Source organism: Hypomesus nipponensis, chromosome 15, assembly GCF_054491055.1.
Source record: "Hypomesus nipponensis isolate SF chromosome 15, ASM5449105v1, whole genome shotgun sequence".
Lineage (NCBI taxonomy): Eukaryota > Metazoa > Chordata > Actinopteri > Osmeriformes > Osmeridae > Hypomesus > Hypomesus nipponensis.
Window position 1 is genome coordinate 13,250,001 of NC_140375.1, and position 23,417 is coordinate 13,273,417.

Genomic DNA, 23,417 nt, shown 5'->3' on the forward strand with positions numbered 1-23,417 from the left:
GAGACAGTGTAGGAGCTGTAAGGAAGGGAGTGTTTATTTTTACGGCTCCTCTCAGAAGACCCTGTTGACAGAGAGCTAGGTGTCTGTTGGCAGGAGGGAAGCTTGTTAAAGCACACAGTATTGTTATGGTTCTGTGTAGGTGAGCGCAAGTACTGCTAGCTTGCGAGGCTAGGTACTGAGAAGGGACAGCAGTGTTCCAGAGAGGCCATGGTATGTGTCTGTGTGCGTGTCCGTCCGTGTGTGTGCCTCTTTGTGTATATCTGCCAGTGTTTTTCCACCACTTAGCCCCTGTCACTTAGAGGCTATAACGGTTTACAGACTCTGTCATAAACAGGCTGTCTGGTCCCAGGTGTGGAGGTGCTTCAGGTGTGTACCAGGGAGCCCCAGCCCCGGCAGAGCAGACAGCAGCTCACCGCACGCTAATTAGCCCCGCGCCACACAATCAAGCAGGGTGGAAATCCTGCCCCTGGCAACCCGGCTTGTGTGTACAGGGGGTGGAAAGGAGACTTTGGAGGGATGGGAGGGGGCTGGTTGGGGGGAGGCGGGCAGGCTTGCACTGCGGCAGACAGTCACCACAACCCTGTTCTCTTTTGTTTCTGTCACATGCTCATCCACAGAGCAGGGTGGCCTCACTGGCCTCACTCTGCCGTCTGAAGCCTCCTCGTCTTTCTTTCTAGTCCTCTTTTTCATTTGGTCTCTTTTCATGGCGTTTCATCAGTCATCGTCCACTCTCTTTTTTCCTCCCTTAGAGTAATATTAGAGATTAAAGATCCATTAGATGTGTGATGAATTTATCTCAGATAATAACTGTCTGAGTCTAGTGGGGGGGGGGGGCAAGAGGCTGTATCAGAACTCATACACACACACACACACACACGCACAAACACACACAGACACACTGCAAACTAACCCTGGAGGCGTCTGTCACCAACCTCCAGCCAGAGAGAAAGCGAAAGAGAGAGAGACCCACAAGCACATCCTCGCACCCATAGAGTAGTAAACAGGCGAAGCAAAGAGTCATTTTAAGACTAAATGGAGAGAGTGGCCTGGAGAGAGTGGCCTGGAGACAGCAGTGTTTAGCCCTGTCACCTGGGGAAGCAGAGAGACCAGTAGGACCATGGAGCCGACACCATCACTCATCCTGAAGACCGCTGAAAGGATGGGAGGAAGAGAGACAAATAGAGAGCAGGGAAGAGGAGGAGGAGGGGGAGCACAGGGAGGCCTCACCCTCCCTGTGATGGATAGAACCGGAATGAGAAAAGGAGAGCAGGGAAGTCTGCTGCAGACTGGGGAGTGAGGGAATAGAAACGATGAGTGAATGAAATGATCCATCACTGGGGAAAAGGAATTAGTCTGATTGAGGGGGCTGGAGAAACAAGAAAGAAGATTTTTAGGAAAGTGAAAGAGGGTGGGAGGGAGGGATGGATGGATGGATGGATGGATGGATGGGGGGAAGGATGGAGGGAGGGATGGATGGGTGGGTGGGTGGGAGGACTATGCATGAGACATAAGCTTGGGAGAGTAAAGGTGAGGATTTGGTAAAAGGAGGCATTAAGCCCAGCTAGCAGATGGGGACTATTTAGCGGCATGTTGAATAACAGCCTGCGTGTGTGACGGAAAGAGGGGAGAAAAGGAGCTTTGTTTAGATCTAAACTGCTTCTTCAAAGTCCCAGTTCTCCTCCTGTCGGCTGTCTGGTGACTGCTGCTTGTCTGCCTGGCTGGCTGCTTGTCTGTCTGCCTGGCTGGCTGGCTGGAGGGCTGGTGGGCGGGTGGGTGGGTGATGGGTGGTGGGTGGTGGGTGGTGGGTGGTGGATGGGTTTTTGGCAAAGATTGTTAGCTAGGATTACGAGTTTTTTTTCCGGCAGGCCAGGGTTAAGATGAGCGCCTGTCCTCTTGGATCCTACATGGTCATTATCCATCACACATGGGCCCTGCTGATAAAGCCTCCAGAGCCTGTCTGATTCACACTGGTTAGCTGTCCTCCTCGTTCCTTTGTGCCTTTGTTTTCCCCGTAAACAGAGAGCTGATTCTCGAGTCCTCCAGGAGAGCAGCCCATCCATGCAGCCCACAGTAAACACCTTTCTCCATTGTATTCTATTAGTGTATTAACCCAATCAAGGACAAAAAGAAACAGAAAGTAAAGTAGTAAAGACCAATGTATTCCGTTCCCTCTGTTGAATCTATGGCAGTTGTTAGGCAGAGGGAAATGTCATGCCGTTCTTTTCAGAGAGAACAAATCATGTTCAAATGATAGCAGCTTTGTGTTGACACATCCAGACAGCCAGACAGGTCTCAAACACCCCACCATTATTTTCCTACTGATGGTGACACACGTCAATAAATGCTCTTCCATCTGTTGCCACGGTAGCAAATAACAGGGTTACCGCTGTGTCTCGCTTGGATTCCTTAAAAGGCTATTTGCCTCCCCACCCTTCCCCCCCTCCCCTCCCCAATCAGAGGCCAGCGTGATTAGACATGTCAATCAGCGATGAAAGGCCCATCATGCACCACGGTTGGGCCCTTTAAGAAGCGCCGAGGCTCACTGCGGCTGGACACCACTCGCACGCACACGTCCTTCAGCCCCCTTTGTTGTGTCACTTCAATAATGTTTTATGGCGAGGAGCGGGTTGACATTCCTCTGACTGGATTACTGTCAGTCCCTGCGCTGTCCATTAAGGCTGGGCTGCATATTCTGCCCAGCTGATAACACACCACACTGTGGGCTTTTCCTGGGCGAGAACGGGGCCTGATTGACATGGGGATGGAATGTCAGACAGCTAGGAGTGCAGGCAGCCACACACAGCGAGTTTTGTCCACTTCAATCTGGTGTGGGTGGGGGCAGGGGGGGGGGGGCATCCATGTTAATTCTGTCAGATTATCTTTTTTGTAGTGTACTTGGCCTCCACCCTGGCCAGTAAATATGTCCTTCCCTGTGGCCTGTTTGTTAGCTTGGCAGACACCAGGGCAGGCTTGGATGAGGTGGTCCAGGGCTCTCGTGGTGTTTAAAGGTGACTCCAGGTGCTTGCAGCTGCAGCTCCTGGAGGCAGGGTAGGGGACCTGCACCTGCACCTCCTCCTCTGCTGAACTCCCACCAAACACAGACGGATGCATCATTTCCTGTGTTTGTCCTCCTCTATTCATGCAGTAACACTATTTGTTTTGGGTGTTGAAGACTTGTCAGGCACGAGTTCCTCTTGCCCAGCTCTGTGTTGTATTGTGGTGGACAGGGTAAAGAGGGGCAAGTGTTATATATTGATGGTGCGTTGAAACCATTTTTTGTTCCTATTGATGGACATCCTGTAAAGATAAGATGATGTCAGAGATGGCCTCTCCCCATCACTTCTCTCTGTGCTCACCTGACCTTTGACCCTGCTCAGGATGGATTGAGACATGTCCCAATCAGCCACAAGACCCCCCGCCCCCCCCCCATCTCTGCCTCCCGGTCAGCATTTAGGATGCATCCTCAGACCCCCCCGTCCCCAACCCCCAACCTTACTACGGCCTAGTCATTTGTCTTCATCAGAGTCCACCTGAATGTGGGGCAGCTCCCTAACCCCACAGGACACTCTCTCACGCTCACGCTCTCTCTCTCTCTCTCTCTCTCTCTCTCTCTCTCTCTCTCTCTCTCTCTCTCTCTCTCTCTCTCTCTCTCTCTCTCTCTCACACTCTCTCACTCTTACTCTCTCTCTCTTCATGCATATTATTCCCAGCCATCCCCCCATCACATGACCTGATGGACAGGTGTAGAATGGGAACCATATTAGGTCTGAAATGGTCTAGTCTACAGTGGGATCATTATGGGATGGGGAGTGGGTTGGTTGCAGACAGAGGACAGGGCTGAGGGTGTCTATTGGTCGGAGGGGGGGGTGAATGTGGGGGGGCTGGGGCAGTGGAGCGTACAGTAAGGCTCCCAGGCCTCGTCTATTTCCTGTGAATTGGCGGGTGCGAACATAGAGAGGGGAATGGGAGACAGAGGCCAGTTAATGGGCCTGTCAACACAGCCAGCCTCACTGTTACTTTACTGTTTCTGTATCAGTGTGTGTGTGTGCGTGCCTACATGTGTGGTTGCTTGTGTTGTATGTGTGTGTGTGCATGGGGCCATGGGGATGTGTGTATGTCTGTCTTTGTGTGTGTGTGTGTGTGTGTGTGAGGGCCAACTCCCTCATCACTCAAGGCGAATGGACGTCAGCCAGCGGTGAAATTACACTGTCTCCCCCCTCAGTTGTGGGCTGTCAGCAGTGAGACGGAGACAGGGTGAGTGGTCAGGTCCCAAGGCACTTTTAGTGGAGGCCCATTCAGGAGCATTTAAGGTTTGACACACACTCACACACTGTCAAAAGCCCCATGACCTACAAACAGCCGCACTCTCCATCCAAACAGGGTGCAGCCTGGTCCAAGCCACGGGGCCAAAGTCACACTCCCGTTAAATCAAGGAAGCACAGGCTCTCTCTATTTCATCTGAACACCTCACTTTGGCAGAGACTCAGAAAAGAGCTGCTCCCTTTCCAGTAAACCAATCCGTTTGATTGCACTGCACCGAAAGAACAATGCCTTTTGTGACTCCATCTCAATGTGACTCTGGGAGTTATAGGAGAGGAACATTTGAATGTGCCAGATGTACTGTTGGTCTGTACAGGAGAAACCCTGCTCTGGTCCCTCCTGATTGATTGGCCTGGTCTTCTGATGTGGACCAATTAGGAGGTGGACAGCTTGCTAGGATGCTAGGATGCACTAGCATGGAACCCTTTCGTTCCCTGCGGGCTTTCTGCACAGCAAAGCCCCAATAATTAAGCCACAACCTGCCCTACAGTCCCATGCATCATCTCTCCTACACACACACACACACATACACACACACACACACACCATACACATTCCCCATTCCACCACCGCTCACAGCTAGAGGTGCTCTTATCTCTGAATGACAGAGCAGCGTTGGTTGGTGTGTGCACAGACAGGCAGACAGACAGACAGACAGACAGACAGACAGACAGACAGGCAGGCAGGCAGGCAGGCAGGCAGGCAGGCAGGCAGGAAGACGGACAGGCAGACAGACAGGCCGCTCCAGTAGCAGGTGTGTGGGATGCCATGTTTGTGTGTTTACCATGATAGTGCCTGTTTACCATGATAGCCGCCCCGCAGCCTACAAAGCATTTCTTTTGTGTTGGTGGTTAAGTGGAGTGAGGTTACGGTCTGTTATTTCATAAGGCTTTTACCACTTCTCCTGTCTATTAGAGGTCAGCAGGCCTCGCCTCCAGCCCCCGTGCCTAAATGTTTAAAAGCCTTTTTCCCTCCACCTTCACGGTTTGTTTACCTATTTATTCTTGTTTTTACCATGCTTCTGATTTATATAGCATGTTATGATTTCCCCTCTTGCTATTTCTCTGTCACTCTCTTCCTCTCTCTTGCTTTTACCTGCTTATGAGGATAATTGCCGAGGCGGGCGTGGTGCACGTTGTTTATGTGAGCCCCACCAGCACTTACCTGGCCTCCCTCACCAGCCTCCAGGAGTGTGTGTGTGAGTGAGTGTGTGTGTGTGTGTGTGAGTGTGTGAGTGAGTGTGTGTGTGTGTGTGTGAGTGTGTGTGAGTGTGTGTGAGTGTGTGTGTGTGTGAGTGTGTGTGTGAGTGTGTGTGTGTGTGTCATCTCCGTCCTCATCTGTAAATGTGTTATTGGATTCCTCAGCTCTGTCCCATGGTTGTCTGGTCGCTCTGCTCGTTATACGAGCCCTCGGCAGCACTCCGGCTCCGGGTTGCCTCGCTCCAATTTGCGCCCCCGCCGTAAAACGTTGTGTTGATTCACTGCAGCTCGTTTAGCACCGCGAGGCAAGGGGAGGGGACAGGCCCGCCCGCTGGGCATGAATACTGGGCACCGAGACAGCCAGGGAGCCCAGGTCAACAACTCTCCAGGAGCACACCGAGCCCAGTGTCTTCGCTGCATACTGATCCCGCCCTGCTACAACCCCGACACCATGGAGACACAGGGGGGAGGGGGGAGGGGTGGAGAGAAAGCAGGAGAGAGAGAGAGAGAGAGAGAGAGAGAGAGAGAGAGAGAGAGAGAGAGAGAGAGAGAGAGAGAGAGAGAGAGAGGTGTCACACCTTACACAGGCCCCTACAGTGGGACCCCTGGTCCCTCGTGCGCCTGCTGTGTACACGCCACCCTCTCCAGAGGGGTGACAGCAAACACACCACACCCTCTCCTTGTCACTCAGAGCATTGTTCCATAGGTTCTCATTCCACCTGACATTGTTTGTTTGAGAGGAAAGAGAGAGAAAGAGGGAGAGAGCAAGAGAGAGAGGGAGAGTGTCCTATGGGGGGTTCAGAGCAGGTCTGTGTTGCTGTGCTCCGGGGCTGCTGGTCTTGGGTCTCTGGGTCGGTTCAGGCCTGATGAAGACTAATGGCTCATTAGAGTCTACTGAATCATGTCTGATGTTGAATGAAAACAGTGGTGACCCCTGCAGCCCTCCAGGCAGACCTCCAGACAGGCAGGGGGCCGTGGGGTCGGAGGGCAGATCTGAGAGTTAACAGAGCGAGAGCTGCACCTGACCTGATGACCCTGCGACCTGGGGGACTGAGGCTGGACACCCCCTAAACACCCCTAATCTGTCACTCCCTACCACCCGCGCTGCCACCATCCACACACACACACACACAACACATAGGCAGGCCTTTGGAATTCATGGGAGAGGTAGAAGAAAAAACCACCTTGCAGGACTAACATCCTATCAGCCCTCGGCTGTACGCCCCCCCCCATCCCTCCAGTATGGTGACAGTGCGCTGCAGGCCCCTGGGCCTAGCCCCCTCCCCGGGGCCCCTGCTGCTGTCCTGGGCCCTGCTCACCCCTCCCCCCCCCCCCTCCCTGCCTACCACCGCACCCCCCATCACTGCTTGGCCCCCTCCCAGGCCCTGCCTTCGTTCTCCAACAACGCTAATTACATCTCAGATGGTAATAGATGAGTCCTCGTTAGCGGCTCCCAGACCCTTGAAAGATTCACAAACACACATCAGAGACCCCCCCCCCCCCCTCACCCCCACCCCACTCCATTTGACAGAGCTTCCCCTTCAAAGGCTGGACTTCACAGAGAGCTGGGGGCCCCCGTTCACTAATTACTTGAGCCGTTCCACACGGCTGCCCAGCACAGTGCCTGATCTAGGGAGGAGGGGGAGAGATGCTCTCCTGTGTTGCCACCGTGACTGGGAGGCATGGCGGAGCGTCCCCAAACCCAGGACACAAACCCCCTCTCTCTCCTGTGACACCCACCCTTCATGGCCACATGCGCTGACAGTCTATTTCCACCTCTCCAATCTCCATAACACAGCTGTTAATTTGATGACATTACAGAAATAAATATCGGGGGTTAGCTGCTAATCAAAGATGGTTTAGGCCATCGCCTCGTGAATGAGGAGGAACTGGTGTGTATTAACAGCAGGCAAAGAAATATGATCTCATTACTGCAATGGAAAAAAGCTGACGTTTCTTACGTTAAATATATCATTAGAGCTTCCTCCACTAAATTGGCCTAATGATTGCCGGGGCTCGTTATTGAATTATCCTCGCACCGAGCATGTCATCTCTCTGTGCTCAATATGGAGAACAGAAATGGAATTGTGTGTGTGTGTGTGGAGAACCCTCTAATGGGATGAAAATAGATCTGAAACTCAGCACATGTTCACTCAAGTGTGCCCTGGATCTGAGGTGTGCAAAAAGGCTTCTTCAGTGAAACACTCGCTGTTCAGACCTAAGTAGGGAGGATTTGCCAAAGCCTAAAAGAGGAGACTGCATCAGTACTGGGTGAATACGATTCAAGTCTAGCTCAGCAGCTCTAAAACAAAGCCTCTTGTTTTTTAGTAATTATGTTACTAAGGTTTGTTTTCAACCTGTTGTATTCCCCTGGGCCTACTGATGGTCTGTGATGAAATCTGATTTGTATTCTAGTTGATATGGTATACACCCAATGAGAAAAGAACATATTGACTGTTGATGGAGCTCCAGTAGCTTGTTTGTTAGCACTAATGTGTTCTAAGACCCCTTCAGATGGTTTCAAGCGGTTTAATTCGCCCGGATCCCATTAGGTTTCATTATGATCTGTGTGGAGGTGGATGATGCCTGCTGGTGAATGGCGTCAACAGGAAAATTAAAGGCGCCTCTAATTGTGGTGTGGTTTACAGTGGGCCTGTTTGCTCCATCGATCGTCCGGGAGAAATAATAATAAAATGGAAGTAAAGCGATGCAGGGAAGGAAGAGGGCGAAGTGGAGCGAGCGAGGGAGAGAGGGAGCGGGGCGGACTCGTTACTGAAGGAATGATGTATTGATCGCGTCTGACAGGGCACTGTGGAGCGATCGATCGTGACGTGCGAGAGAAGCCGGTTAGCAGATTCTCCTAGGTCACCTGGGTCGTCCGGACAACGGCATCTAGGAGACAAATGAACTCATCATGGCTGGATGGATGGATGGATGGAGGGAGGGAGGGAGGGAGGGAGGGAGGGAGGGAGGGAGGGAGGGAGGGAGGGAGGGAGGGAGGGAGGGAGGGAGGGAGGGAGGGAGGGAGGGAGGGAGGGAGGGAGGGAGAAGGAAGGTAAGGAGGTTAGAAGGATCGAGGAGTGTAGGTAGAGCTCCTGGGCGTGGGTATGGAGATGTGACGGAGTAGAAGGGCCCTCAGGAAGGCTGGCTCCGTGGCTCTGTGCCAACTGCCGCGGGAACATCTAAACCTCCTGCTAATCCGATTAGCGTGCATCTCAACCAGCGTTACTGTGTGGTGGATACACTTATCCTGGACATTAAAAGCAACCGATCTTCTGGCTCCCTTCAGTAATTGAGAGGGAGCGACTCAGAGGACGGTTAGAGCCTAGTGACGCAGGAGCGGCTTACGGGGGATATCCTGGTGACACTGAGACGGCAAGAATGGCCACGGAACAGGTGAGCTCCGACATGGAGAGGGAGAGGGAGAGAGAGAGAGAGAGAGATGGAGCGACGGAAAGAAAGGGACTGAGAGAAAGAGAGGGAGAGAGAGAGAGATGGAGCGATGGAAATAGAGAGACTGAGAGAAAGAGAGGGAGAGAGAAAGGAATAACTGAGGAAAGAGTTTGGACTATCCGCTTGCCTCTCTACTGTCTAGCCTCTCTAGACCTCCACAGTCCCATCATGCCTCTTTTTCTTCCCCCAGTATACACTAGCCCCAGCCAGACCAGGCAAATTGATTGGCTGTGTGTTAATGTCAACCAGACGTGAGTGCTGTCTATTAATGAGGGCTTGTCTGTCAGTGAGGAGAGGACATGGGCTGGACCTTTCAGAGACCATGACCTCACAACTCAGACCACATTGGCGTGATGGTTATGTAAGTCCTGAGTAAGCCTATGTTAATACTCGTACAATTAATTAGACACATGGTCAGAAGGTATGTCAAATCACATTAGGGATGTGTGTGAAGTACAGCCTTTGTTTCACAATACAGAATATGGAATTTTGGATGAAAAGTCTGCTTTGTTAGTTTAGCTCTGGTTCTATTAAAGCTCCAGATCGATGGCTTTCTCTCTCCCTGATGAGTGGCTCTCACACCCTGCGGTGGTCGCACATTTGCATTTAGCCCTGGTAATTGCCGGCATTAATAGCAGACACATTTGCAATGTGTTGTCAGCCATGAACTGATTATGGAAATCGCCACATGAATTCTGAAAGGTCTCTTTTAAGCTGAGAAATTATTGTTTTGTTTTCAACACCGACTCGATCGACTTCAATCAGACGGGGGATCAGGGGCGGGGTGGGGTGGGGTGGAATTGTCCCCATTGTGTAATGGGGAGGGGGGTTCCAAAGGGGCGGGGCCACTGTGCCCTACCTCACAGCACTCTGTGGTATTTATAGGAGAGTGTTTATGCCCTGTGGATCGACGCAGGGTCATATTGATGTAAAACATGCGACAATTACTTGGACTGATGGGTGTCCTGTGGAGAATGCTAACCACTGCCTGTCGCTAAGGCTCTATGAGATTACCCCCCCCCTTCTACACACATACACACAAACACACACCCAGCCCAGAAATCATGTCATCACTGTCCCCCCCCCCCCCCCATTATTAAAACCAGATACTCTCTACCTCCCTCTCTCTCGGTTTTTCTCTCCAGCCTCACTCTCCCCTTTCCTTTCCTCTTCTCTCCATACCCCTATCCTCCCTCATGTTTAATTCAGCGGAGGAGAGCGGACCGGGGAGTTTGGCCAGCTACCTCTGGGTCACTGCCTGCTCAAGGCCCACGCAGAGCAGCCACGGCCTGCCGCGGCACACTTTCCCCCTAAAAGAGCCAGAATAATGATACCCTGCTTTTAAGATTGATTAGATGTGCTCCATTGCATCGTTTATGTAATGGAGGGCACATATCGGAGTGGTGTAGCAGCCTGCCCTCCATCATTACAGTGTGTGTGTTCCTCCTGGAGAAGAAAGCCAGTCAGGAGGCCCCATGCAGGGACTGAGGGCGGGGTATGTAAAGCACGCACGCCTGAGCGGAGCTTCATCGGATTCTTTTGAGAGACTTCTGCAGCAAGAAATCCCTTTTTCTGGTGGCTCGGTGATGTGTCAGATAGCATTTCTGCTGCACACAATCCCAGGCCTCCTCCTCCTCCTCCTCCCCCTCTGAGTTCAGTTCTTCTCTGCTGGAGTCAGATTGTGAGAGATGGAGGATGGCACCAGGAGTTGTCCTTGCTGGGGTGTGACTGTGGTGCTCCTCCGCAGAGTGGGAGAGGGATCTGTCCTCTGTCTGCCTGCCGTCAATACGATCTAACAGAGACGCCACTAAAATGTCATTTAGCGGCTCAATATTGTTAATGCACATTTTTTTATTGATAGTTATCATGCTAGTCTATACATATTAAATAATTGTCCTCATCAAAGCGTCTCTTGTACACAAGCACTCTTACTCCCTCTCTCTCTTCCTGTCACACGGACGCACACGCGCATGTATGTTTTCTGTTGACGTCTGCAGAATGCAGAGCACCGGTATGATGCAGTGTTCTCAAGCCCCTGTGAGGGGAACGGCAGAGAGCCGTGACAGTGACGTGTGCCTTCAAACGGGGGCCGGAAGCCGCGGGAGGCGGGAGGGGAGCGGAGAGGCAGCTTCCCCGGCGGAGGCGGAGGCGTGCGCGGGCGTGCGGAGCCGGCCGAGTGAGGGAGCGATGCCTCCCGCTCTCTTCCTCCTTTCCTGCTTTCATGTGGCGGAGGAAGACGGAGGCGTTTGAAGACGGGGGGATAAGGGCGGCGGTGCAAGGTGCTGTCAGACGCTCACTTCAGCTTTGCCAGACGCGGCCGTTTGAAGCTGAGGAGCGGAGAGGAGCGGATAGGAGCGGAGACAATTTGAGATGATTGTGTTGTAGAAACACAGATAATCCCAGTTGAATTATGCGCTGTGTGGAGCGAGACAGGCTGTTAGATTGCATGAGTCCATAGACCAAATGATCATGGTGAAACATACCAGTTTGCAGCTCTGTGCTGTCCAAAATGCTCTGTGTTACCAGCTTCTAGTAGGGGCTTGAGGACCGCGGACCTGTCTTTTCCAAAGGGATGTCCCTGCAGGTCAGAAGGTCTCCAGTAGGGGGCGCTCTGTCTGTCAGTCGCTAGGCCTGCGCCACTGGGGTTATCTGTGTGGAGATCTCCGTGGAAGCAGATAACACTACGCGCTCTAATTGGGTTTTACAGCGAGCTCAGTCTCACCATTCACATTCATTACCCCTGGGACACTGGATCTGGTAGTCTGTGCTCAGACACACACGCTTCTTTGTGTGTGTGTGTGTGTGTGTGTGTGTGTGTGCGCTCTCATTCCTGCACTTTAACGCATGTGTTCTCATGGAAGCAGGCTATAGAGCAGAAGAGTTCAGGGTGTGTCTCCCCTGTGGCCCCCCCTCTGGTCTTGCAACAGACCATTTCAAATGTCATTACATCACCTTGACCCCTCTCTGACCTGGAAGTAATGAGACAGCCACACATCGGTTCCCCTATTTGGTGCCTTGACCTGTGTGGAATGCTTCTACGGTGTCAAATTCAGTAAAGCAAAGAACTCTTGAGAACCTCGTTCTTGAATGTATGCTTTGTGCCGATTTGATCAAAGCACATATTTCCAGTTTCTATGCGACTGTAGATAACACAATCGCTGCCCTCTCTCAACCTGTATCTGCTTGTAGACTGCAGGATATCTGCAGAACCCTGGGCATTTCAGTAATTAACACTGGAGAGAAACCTCCAGCCAGTAATCACGTCTGGCTACCTATTATAGGGCACAGTGTGACTACAGGACAGAGTAGAGATGGAGCTTAATGTGCTGATATGGGTCTGTGGAGATAAAACCTTCACTTTGCTCTCTTACTCTTTATTTCTCTCTCAGCTCTCTCTCTCTCTCTCTCTCTCTCTCTCTCTCTCTCTCTTTTCTCTTTCCCCATCTCAGCCCTCTCTCCTCTTTTCTCCTCTCCCCCCCCCACTTCTATCTACAAATATATCTATCCATCTCCCTCCCTTCTACTCCATTGTGGCCGGTGGACTTGAATTATTAGCTCATTGGAAGCTGGATCAGTATTGATTGCGTGTTGTTCAGTAGCTGGGAATGCCAGTGTTCTACGGCTGGTCACTAACTGGATTGGCCCGTGGTGTTATAGGACTGGTACGCTAGATAATACGGCGCTGCATCAAGTAGAAGTGCAAAGACAAAGAGTCTGTTTTCACTTTCGACTGAAGGATCTCTGCCCTGAAGTGCAGTTAGATGGAGGCTGCAGTGTGATGTTGTTGTGTGTTCAGCCCCTGTCTTGTCCTTGCTATGTAGGTCATCCCTGCCCCGCAACCAGATCTCAGCCCATCCGCAGCAGAGTCGATAATGTTGACAGAACTCCACATAGCACGGATTCTCACTCGGCTCATTAGCTTTGGGTCCTCTCGGTAAATGATGAACCGAACAGAGGAGAGTGGTTGCCACACGCAGCAGCGCTGGAGAAGCCCCGCCATGGCCTTCAGAGGGCTTCATACGACCCTCTGTTTAGGCACACTGCTCAGAATTGATCTTAAGGATAGCAGTCAGTGGCTTGTTTCCGATTGTTTCCCATTTGCATGAGATTAGCAGGGTGTGCAGAAACGCGCACACACACACACATCCTGCACACACACACACATCCTGCACACACACACACACACACCAGGGGTTGTTACATATATTACATTACTGATTACCTGGCTGCGTGCCACATGGTTTACAACCTCATGTCTGGGAAGGACATCATTCCAACCAGTCAGCCAGCCAGCCAGCCAGCCAGCCAGCTAGCGCTCTGACTACACGAGAGGCATGGGCCACCAAGCCATGTGTGGCGGTGCACATCCACCTGCATTGCGGCAGTAAGCTCATGATGTCACGGAAACACAATTAACAGGACTGGATGGTGGCCCTGGAGGTCTGGAGGGGCGACGCTGGACCCTGTGGAAGCTGCAGGACCTCGTTAGCAGGAGCGCTGGACTCAGCTCCTCATCCCGGCTGGGGTGAACGTTGGCATGGTGGCCGTTCCTCTCCTGTTCCCTGAAGTTGAGATGTACAGTGGAGACGGCAGCAGTGGGCTGTGGTTGTATCCCCGCGTTGTGGTCGAGGTCGCTCCTCCTGTTTAAAGCAGAGTGTCGGCGTGTCATTCTAGCCGCTAGCGTAGCGCACCGATGGGGAGGTAAAGGGATCTGGTTGTCGTTAAGGCTTTTGGTGCTCAGCTCTGTATTGCGGCGTGGGGCTGCCATGGTGAGAGTGTGTGTGTGTGTGTGTGATTTGGTGTGCTTAATGTAGCAGTCATTGGCTGAGCCAGCGTGTGCGCTGAAGTACATGTTTAATCCCAGTGTTTAGCTGTTTCAGTAAGAGAGGCATCTATGCACGCTCCTTCCCAGAAGCTCACATTTACTGCTGCGTACTCCCAGTCTGTTGGGAATGGCTCCTTCCTGAGTGTATTTCTATGCGCTCACACACAAACGCAGCGCGCGCAGCCGCACACACTGAGCCACAGAGCAAGACAGGGAGAAAAAGAGGTATCCCTTTCCGTGGGTGAGGCGACTGTAAAGGTCATCTCCATATCTAGTTTAATTTTCGCTCTTCCTCACCAGTTAAGATCTATAAAGAGATCAATAAATCTTTTTTAATGTCTCTGCATCTGGGCTCTGTGTGATTTAACACCCGCCCACCCCGCCCTGTGCCCCTCCACCCCCTCCTCCTCCTGTCACAGAGCCTTCCACACAGACCCCCCCGCCCCCCCGCCCCCCCGCGCCTCCCTCCCCTCTCGGCCCTGCTCCGCTCCCGGCATACTGACACTGATTCCTGAGGGAAATTCAGCCTTCATCTCCAATCCGGAGTCTCACCAGACCCGGTTTCACTCCTCAGCCCTGAACAGAACCTTTAAAGAACCACTCTGTACCCTGAACTTGTAGTGAGCAGATCCGGTTTTCCAGGGTTGGTTTGTCAGGTTCTGGGGCTCGATCGGTAGTGCAGAGGTCTGGGTAATGTGTCACCTGCGAGGTGGGATGTGAAAGACAAGGATTGTGCCGTGTGTAGCGCTTCCACAGGGGCAGTATTGATTTAGGTGGAGATAATCGGAGGAGGCTATTAGGAGGATGGAAGACTGGGAGGTGGGGGGGGGGGGGGGTCTGTAATGAACACCTCTCTAATCATCATGCAATATAGACAGCCCTGCCTGCAGCATAACCGTGCATATACACACACACACACACACACACACATGTTTGCACTGCATGCAGTGTTTGTGATGATATGCAGTAGCCATGTTACAGCGCTGCCTCTCGCACAGTAACCCTACACACATGACTGCACATCAATGAGGCCAGGGAGATACCACACACACACACTGCCTGAAGGTGTCTGTTTAACTGCTTGGGACATGATATATGGATTGGATTAGGGATGGTTTTTCTGTAGATGGGTGTATTTTGCCCGGGTGGGAACATTCCCTTCCTACTCTACAGTATAGTACAGTATAGAACAGTACAGTGTAGCATAGTGCAGTCCAGTGGCTAGCAGAGCTGGCTGTGTGGCTCTCATCAGAGAGTGGGAGATTGAAGCGCTCGTCTCCAGCAGAGAGCTTAATTAAAAAGAGGCTACCGCCAGCGAGCGACACCTTTTACAAGCTCCAAAAGTCACCCAGCCCAACGGCACTGCCAATCCAATTACAGAGCCCGCCATAAAACAGATGAGGAAGGAACTGCAGCAAATATGCGGGCGTTAGTGAGAGGAGGAGGAGGCTATTAAAGATTACACGAAGATTCACACAGGGGGAGGGGGGAGGGGGCACACCAGAGATGAGAGTGTAAGAGTATCGCATCAGAAGAGGGGGTATTGAACTTGGCTTGTGTGTGTGTGTGTGTATGCACGTGTGTGTGTGTGTGTGTGTGTGCATGCTGAAGGAGCACTCATATCCCAGCGTGGACCCACTGCAGCAGTGGTACTATGGGGATTATCTTTCCTGTGGAGGTCACACCCTCAAAGTCAGAAGCCCAGAGCTCCCACTAATAGACCGGAGCAGGGGGAAAGCAGGGGGAAAGCGACCCGCCGAGGCTCCTCACAGGACAGGGAGGCAGAGCCCAGACGCCTGGCCGCACTCCTGCACACACGGATACACCTCCGGCCTCACTTCTCCTCCTGTGTGGAGAAAGAAAGAGAGAGATATGTTGTTTTTCTTCTTCTCTTTCTTCCCTGGGTTGTTTTCCCAGCTGCGGTTGGTCACAGTGGAGCACAGCTGGACACACGTCACCTGGCCTCACTTCCACCTGAGCGCTCCCAGAAGGGGGCTCTGGGGGAAGGGGGGGCTGTGTGTGTGTGTGTGTGTGGGGGGGGGGGGGGGATAACTGTGAGGAGATGTGAAGACTGAGGGACAGGGTGCAAAAACAGACAGAGGTGACGGGAGTCCACAGAGAGGAGGGCTATTTTAAAAAGTCTGGGAGGATGTGCTTTTGAAAGACAAACTTTTCTGCCTCGTGTGTGACCTCATCGCCAGCTGATCAGCAGGAGGTGGTGAGACACCGCTGGGTCTGGTCCAGTCTGCTGGCGTTGCTGAGGAATGTCCAGTAGCAGATTGTTCATCTTGAGAGTGTTGGACTCTGGCCCCCTTGTGAGGCACAGCTGTGACTGTGCTGTGCAGATCCAGAGGGTGTGCTGGAGAGTGGGGCTCTGGGAGTCTGGACAGATGAACAAGCAATAACTTGTGCTGTGCGTCATCTTACCCAGAACACATGAAGGGTTCGAGCAACTTCTCACGAGATAAAGCTATTTGCAGACGGGCCTTAGTTTTACAGAGACTGACACCAAAACCGGCACAACATGACTGGTCATTATGCACCGACTGCTAATCCAGCCAGCCTCCAAGCCTTCCATCACACACAGTTTTAGACCGGTGAGATGACAGGAGAGTGGCTGACAGACATTACCTTTCTGCATGAGTGCACCGTTCTCTCCTGACCTCACTCCCTCTCCATTCCCTCTTCTCTCTCTCTCTCTCTCTCTCTCTCTCTCTCTCTCTCTCTCTCTCTCTCTCTCGCTCTCTCTCTCTCTCTCTCTCTCTCTCTCTCTCTCTCTCTCTCTCTCTCTCTCTCTCTCAGACCACCTGCTCTGTCAGAATGTCTGGATGTTTCTCTCCAGCTCTATGCTGGAATTGGCAGGAAATCAATCCTGAACTCGTCTCCGTCTTTATCCCCTCACCCCCTTCCTACACACACACTCACAAAAGCACATCTGGCAACCCAGTGCCACACAACACAACACACACAACACACATATGCCAACCATCCGATACTGTAGCCGCCGAAATACATTGTGGCGAAAAAAAGACATTGTGGCAAAAAATACATCTTTAATTGTAACGTTTGTTAATTACTGAGAGATTTGGAGACTGAAAAGACGACACTGACTACAGACATTTATTATGCTAATGTATTCCGTTTTAGTCACAATTAAGTGATTAGAAAGCTGTCGTTCTCTCTTTCTCTCTTTCTTCTCCGTGTTTTAACCCGTCCCTTTCTTTGCTTTCCAGCGTATTACTGTAATGAAGCCATTACTTCTCCAAGTGAATTTTAATGAGTTTTTAACTAACATTTTAATGAGCTATGCATTACCATAAAGCATGGATTAGGCTAAATTGAATGTTGGGAGTGTGTGCTTTGGGAGGGGCCTGTAGGAGAGAGGTTCATTAAGAGTTAATGACACTGTTTCACCACGGGGGCAGGGCTCTGGCGGGGCTAGGCGGACGTCCGACAGCATCCGTGGCTCTCCTCCCTGTCATTACCACACTGGCTGTGTGTGTGTGTGTGTGTGGGGGGGGGGGGGCTCATTAGCCCAAATTAGGATTGCTTTGTGAAAAAATGTGCTTTGAAGGGGGGCCGTGTAAATGAGTGTTTGTTTAGGCCTGTGTTCTGCCAGGGACACTAGCAGCACTAGCAGAGTGGGCTGTGATGGAATGTCTCCTCCCTCCCTACACACACACACACATACACACAGAATCGACACCCTGAGTCTGTCCTCTGCTTCTCATGTGTGACCTTCCTCTGTGTTCCTGCTCTCATCCTTTACTGTTGTGATGTCCCCTCTCCCTTTGGATCCTCTCTTTCAACCGCCCTCCCTCCCTCCCTCCCTCCCTCCCTCCCTCTCTCTCTCTTCCTCTAGCTATCCCTCACTCTCCCTCCCTCTATCCCTCTCCCTCTTCCTTCCCCTACCCCTCTTTAATGGCCTCTCTATTTAAAGATGCACATATCATACTGTATCATCACCTGGTGCTTCCCCCAGTGTGCTATCACACCAGACCATATGACTCTGCCCCCGCCTGCATCTCCATACTGATCGGAGGTGACAGAGTGATGCAGCCTGCTGGGGGGGCTGAGGATGGCTCGATATGGAGAGGGAGATCGTATCAGCCCTGCCTATAGAGCGAGCTGATGACAGGATGTGCGCCAGCAGCTTATGACTTTACTTCCACAGGTTTAGTGTATGGAGCGAGAGAGAGAGGGAGAGAGAGGGGGAGGGGAGAGAGAGAGAGCGGTGAGGCGATGGAGATCCCTGTGAGAGACCGAGGGAGAGAAAGACGATAAAAAGGGGGTGATTGTCCGTGTTGATGAGGAGAGACATCTCGCCCTCCACTAAGGAGAGTCGGCCGTGGGCTGCTGTAGACAGGCGGCCATACAGGCAGCTGCTCCTTCCACCTCACCTCTCACCCTCCACTGGGAGCGATGGGGGTGTATGTGTGAACCTGCAGGCTGCCGCCCTGCTGGGGGGGTAATTCCTGCATCTGGATGGAGGTCAGAGGTCAGCCGTGGCCGGTGGGGGGCCAAATGAGCCTGGCCGGGTCAGAGACAGACCTGCCATGCAGACAAATAGACCCTCTCATCTCACCAGGAGCGCCCTACACCGCATTATACCTCTGCCCTCTGCGTCTACACTTCTGCCGAATATCCAATAGATTCTCAGCTAGCCTCATAAATTCAGATAAGTGACTGTAGCTTAGGTTTATCCGTTTCCTTTCTCAGACGGGGGGGGGGGTGGGGGAAGGGGGGGGACGTGATGGCAGTAACAGCTCTCTGCTGGATAAGGCACTTCTTCCAAACACTTGAATACATTGATATCATAGCTGCGAGCTAGCGTTTAAAATACACTCGGTGTACAGTGAGGGGTCCTGGTTGTGTTTCCTGTCGGAGCGGGGAGGAGGAGCAGGGGATGAGGAGCAGAGAAGCTGGGCGCTGTGGAATGGCTCGGGGCTGACAGCTCTGTAATCCTCTGTGTTGCTCGGCCTTGACCTCTTGCAAAATATATGCAGTCAGGGGGTTGTCTTTTCACGGTAGTTAATGGGGAAAATGTAATAACAAACAAATAAATATCTACAACCTCGCACATTTTCAGTAATTCAGAAATATACCCTCCGGCCTTTAAGAATGTTGCACATTTCTCTCCCTCCTGCTCTCCCTGTCTGTATGTGTGTGTGTGTGTGTGTGTGTACGTACAAGGGGGAGAGTGCTTACTGTGTGCGTCTCTGCTTTGTTGCTGCAGCATGGTAACATATGAGGTATTGCTGCCATGTACTGCAGCTGTGTGTGTGCATGTGTGGCAACAGAACACACTCACTTCTAATGATTACTGGCTCTGAGTTCTACTGCCAGTGTAAGACTCTCAGCGATACAAAGTAGTGTATGTGTGTGTGTGTGTGTGCGTGTAAGAGAGTGTGTGAGAGAGAGAGTGTGTATCCTCTGTGTTTTCCTTATTGGCCGACCTCTCCATGTCAGCTCCTCTGCTGTTTCAGAGAGCTGGTGCAACCCGACTCTTCTCTCTTTAACTTCAGGATTTGATACCGAGCCAGCTGTACTTTTGCCCAACCAGTGGGCCGTAGCGTCTGCACGCTGGCCCCCTCTGCCCCTCGCCAACCTCCCTCCCACCTCTCTCCCTCCCTGATCGCCCTCAGATCGCTGGCTGAGTAGATAACCGTGGAAGCTTGGGAGGAGTCAGTCATTGTTTCAGAGAAAGGTCTTGTTCAGCCTGCAGCCTGACTGACAGATGTAGCGACTGCAGGCATAGCGGTGTAAATGTATGAATACATCCATACTAAGCAGTGAGGGCCCAGGCAGTGCTTGGAGCCCAGACACCTCCACGAGGAGGCAGGTGATCCTGGAGGAGGAAGAGCTGGAGGGTTGGGAGGACAGTACCTGCTGCAGGTCCAGCAGTGGGTCTCCAGAGGCTGGAGGCTCCAGGCTAGGATGGAGCTGAGTTCAGCACTTTGCTCTTCCTGCTGACGCTCATTTGCATCCATGGACCAGATGCACTGCTCACTCATGCATATCCACACACACACAGACACACAGACACATACACCTCCACAGAGAGATGAGAAATGTTTGGATACAGCCTCCAATCCTAACCCCCCCCCTCCCCCCGCATACACACAGACACACACACACAGACACACACACACACACACACACACACACACACACACAGACACGCACTAGAAAAAGTTACATGCTCAAACTGTAAAGAGGGAACAAGCAGATGGTCAGTTTTAATCATCATGTAAACATACATCCTAGAAAGATAGACTATTTATATAAATTGTAGCCGGTGGATTTGAACAGATCGTGTCTGTGTGTCCCTCCCCATTCATCTGTTTAGTAAATGTACACATCTGCTCAGTGTGTTGTTGTACCACACAGCAGAACAAACAGAGAAATACTAATCCTTTCACCCCACACATAATCTGTTTGTTTGAGTTTGGAGCCACACCAACAAGTGTGTGTGTGTCTACGTGATACGGATTCATTAGGCTTTAGCGGGAAGGGCTGTTCTATTACAATAAACACTTAGGCAGTGTGGAACACTGCATCATACACACTGACAACTCGCGCACGCACTCACACCATTTGTGTTCCTTTTTCCAAAGTTAATTGGTCCTAAATCAAAGCCCATGGACACTACCTCTGAATGGAGTCACACCAAACAGGCCCATGCGAGCAGCAGGGGGTAGCTGGGTTCATAGTGGGAAGAGACAGGAGCCAGCAGGACTCCCGTTTGTCATGTAAACACAGGAGCCACTGATGGTGCCCTCAGTGGCCAGGCAGGCTGGGGAGCAGCTCTCTCTGTGGGGAGGGGGGGGGGGGGGGTACTAACAACGCCCCTCCCTCCCTGCCCCCCCACCCCCGTTTAGAGCACATCAAACAATGGCAGAAAGCTTCCCCAGGCACCACTCTCTCTCTCCTGCTCTCTCCCCTCATCGCTAGCTCTCCCTTTCTCTATTCATCCCTCTCCTCATCCAGAGTCTTTCCTTTGTGTGCTCCATTTCTCCTCGTTCGCTCTCCTCTCTCTAGCTCTCTGTCTCTCTCTCCTCCCCTCTCCCTCTCTCCTTTGCGAGGGGCTGCATTTGAATTTGTGTCACACAAAAGTCCCACTGTGCACCTAGCTCCAGCCCCTGGATAATTGGGCTGAAAGCTTTCTCTCTTCCTGCCCCCTCTCTCCCCCTCCCTCTCTCCCGCTCTCTCCCCCTCCCTCTCTCCCTTCCCCTCATCATCCCTTCGTCTAAATAAAGAAATAACCTGATGAGAGTCAAAGGCGCGAGCAGCGCTCTGGTAACCAGCCCTCCCTGCTGTAGACGCTTGCTGTCTCACGGCACCACACAGGATACATGGGGAACACGTGATGTTGTCCTTCAGGTGGCTCTCCACAGACGTCCTCTTCAGACCGGGCCGTCCTCCTCAGACAGGGCCGTCCTCCTCAGACAGGGCCGTCCGCCTCAGACAGGGCCTTCCTCCTCAGACCGGGCCTTCCTCCTCAGACCGGGCCGTCCCTCTCTGTTCTCTGTCCTCCCCTGATGCTCCACCAGACACTGCCGGCTTGGGCTTCCAGCACTCTGGGATTGGGTGGGTTTAGGACCAACAGGAAGGTGTCCGATTGTGCAGGCACAGCGCGTGTCTGAGGCTCTTCCCTGAAGCAGGCGTCTGAGGAGCAGCCTGACTCCACCAGCTCAGATTTCACGCAGTCTTTCTTGCCTGTTCATCGGTAATTTAGACGGGCACAACAAACTCAAAACGACCCATTCAGAAATAAATGTTGTATACCTGTGCGTGTGTGATTGAACTTCTGTCAAGGTGAAAGGTTATCTGTGTGATGAAAGCACAACCTGAGGCTGATTAGATACCAGACGGTTTATTTGCCAGACCACCCACTGGCTCTCTCTCTTTCTGTGTGTTTTTTAGTGTGTGTGTGTGTGTATTATTGTGTGGGTGTGTGTGTGCCACCCTTGAGAGCTCTCATATGTGAGTGACAGCATGCTTCAGGCCATGCAGTCTGGCTTAGCTCTGCTGACTCTAGAGATTTCCATTCATACCAATTAGCCCCCAGTGGTGCTGGGCCAATCACATCACACCTTACTGGTGCTGGGCCAATCACATAACACCTTAACCCTGGAAATCCTGCCAGGTACAACTACGATGCATCTGCCAATTCATACTGGTTTTAGATAAACACAATAAGGGCAGGGTTCCACCATCAAACGCTACTGTGTTCACACAAATTATTTATGATGGTTTTGTCTTTTCCTCCCCCCTCCCCCCTCCCCCCTCCCCCCTCCCCCCTCCCCCCTCCCTCAGTGCTGCGTGATGACTTCAGACAGAACCCCACAGACGTGGTGGTGGCAGCGGGAGAGCCGGCCATCTTGGAGTGTGTCCCTCCCAGGGGACACCCAGAGCCCACCATCTTCTGGAAGAAAGACAAAGTGCGCATCGACGACAAGGAGGACAGGATCACGGTGAGTGGCCACACTAGCTGCCCTGTTAGCCACGCTAGCTGCTCTGCCAGCCACGCTAGCTGCTATGCTAGCCACGCTAGCACGAGACTGTCTAGGACGGATGCCATCCGCTAGCGCCTTGCTGCTTATAGAGTCTGACGGCAGTGCTTCCTGTTTTTGGGCCAATTAGATTCGAGGAGGGAAGCTGATGATCTCCAACACCAGGAAGAGCGACGCGGGGATGTACATCTGCGTGGGCACCAACATGGTGGGGGAGAGAGACAGTGAGACGGCCCAGGTCACCGTGTTCGGTAAGCCCCAGCAATCTTGAACACACAAAGACCCCTGTCACCACAGTGCCTATGGTGCTGTCTTGCCCTGACTCTCACGCCCTCTCCTTCTGTCCCTTCTCTGCCCTCCCTCCCTCTCGCTCCTCCAGAGCGGCCCACCTTCCTGCGGCGGCCCATCAACCAGGTGGTCCTGGAGGAGGAGACAGTGGAGTTCAGGTGCCAGGTGCAGGGAGACCCCCAGCCCAACGTCCGATGGAGGAAGGATGACATCGATGTCCCCCGCGGGAGGTAAGACCCTCCTTAAGCCGACGTGTATCAAGCCGGGGACTTCTCCTCTCTCCCTTCGTCTCCTCTCTCCCCTCGACACTCCTCTCCTCTTTCCACCTCTCCTCTCTCCCCTCTCCTCCTCTCCTCCTTCCTCCTCTCCTCTCTCTCCTCCTCACCTCTCTCTTCTTGACACTCCTCTCCTCTGTCCACCTCTCCTCTCTCCCCTTGTCTCTTCTCTCCCCTCGACACTCCTCTCTCCACCTCTCCTCTCTCCACTCGTCTCCTCTCCTCATCACCTCTCTCCCCTCGACACTCCTCTCCTCCCTCCACCTCTCCTCTCTCCCCTTGTCTCCTCTCTCCCCTCGACACTCCTCTCTCCACCTCTCCTCTCTCCACTCGTCTCCTCTCCTCATCACCTCTCTCTCCTCGACACTCCTCTCCTCCTTTGGGCCAGCAGGTGTTGAGCCCAGGCTGGTTGCCAGGCTGGTTTTATGTACAGGCTGCTTTGCGTCGTGGAGCAGAGGGGCGATCACTGTCAGGCTGCTGTCTCGTCTCTGCGATGATAACTCAGAAGGATGGTCCCTGTGCCAGTTCTCACCTGCCAGGT

General features: G+C 52.5%; 1 protein-coding gene across 1 annotated transcript in view; it reads left to right on the forward strand.

Annotated features, from left to right (window-relative positions):
- Positions 1-23,417, forward strand: part of robo2 (roundabout, axon guidance receptor, homolog 2 (Drosophila)) — a 264,425-nt gene that overhangs the window by 182,907 nt on the left and 58,101 nt on the right. The window contains 3 exon segments of the mRNA XM_084674013.1: positions 22,117-22,274; positions 22,444-22,564; positions 22,693-22,831. Coding sequence (XP_084530139.1) covers positions 22,117-22,274; positions 22,444-22,564; positions 22,693-22,831 — 418 coding nt within the window.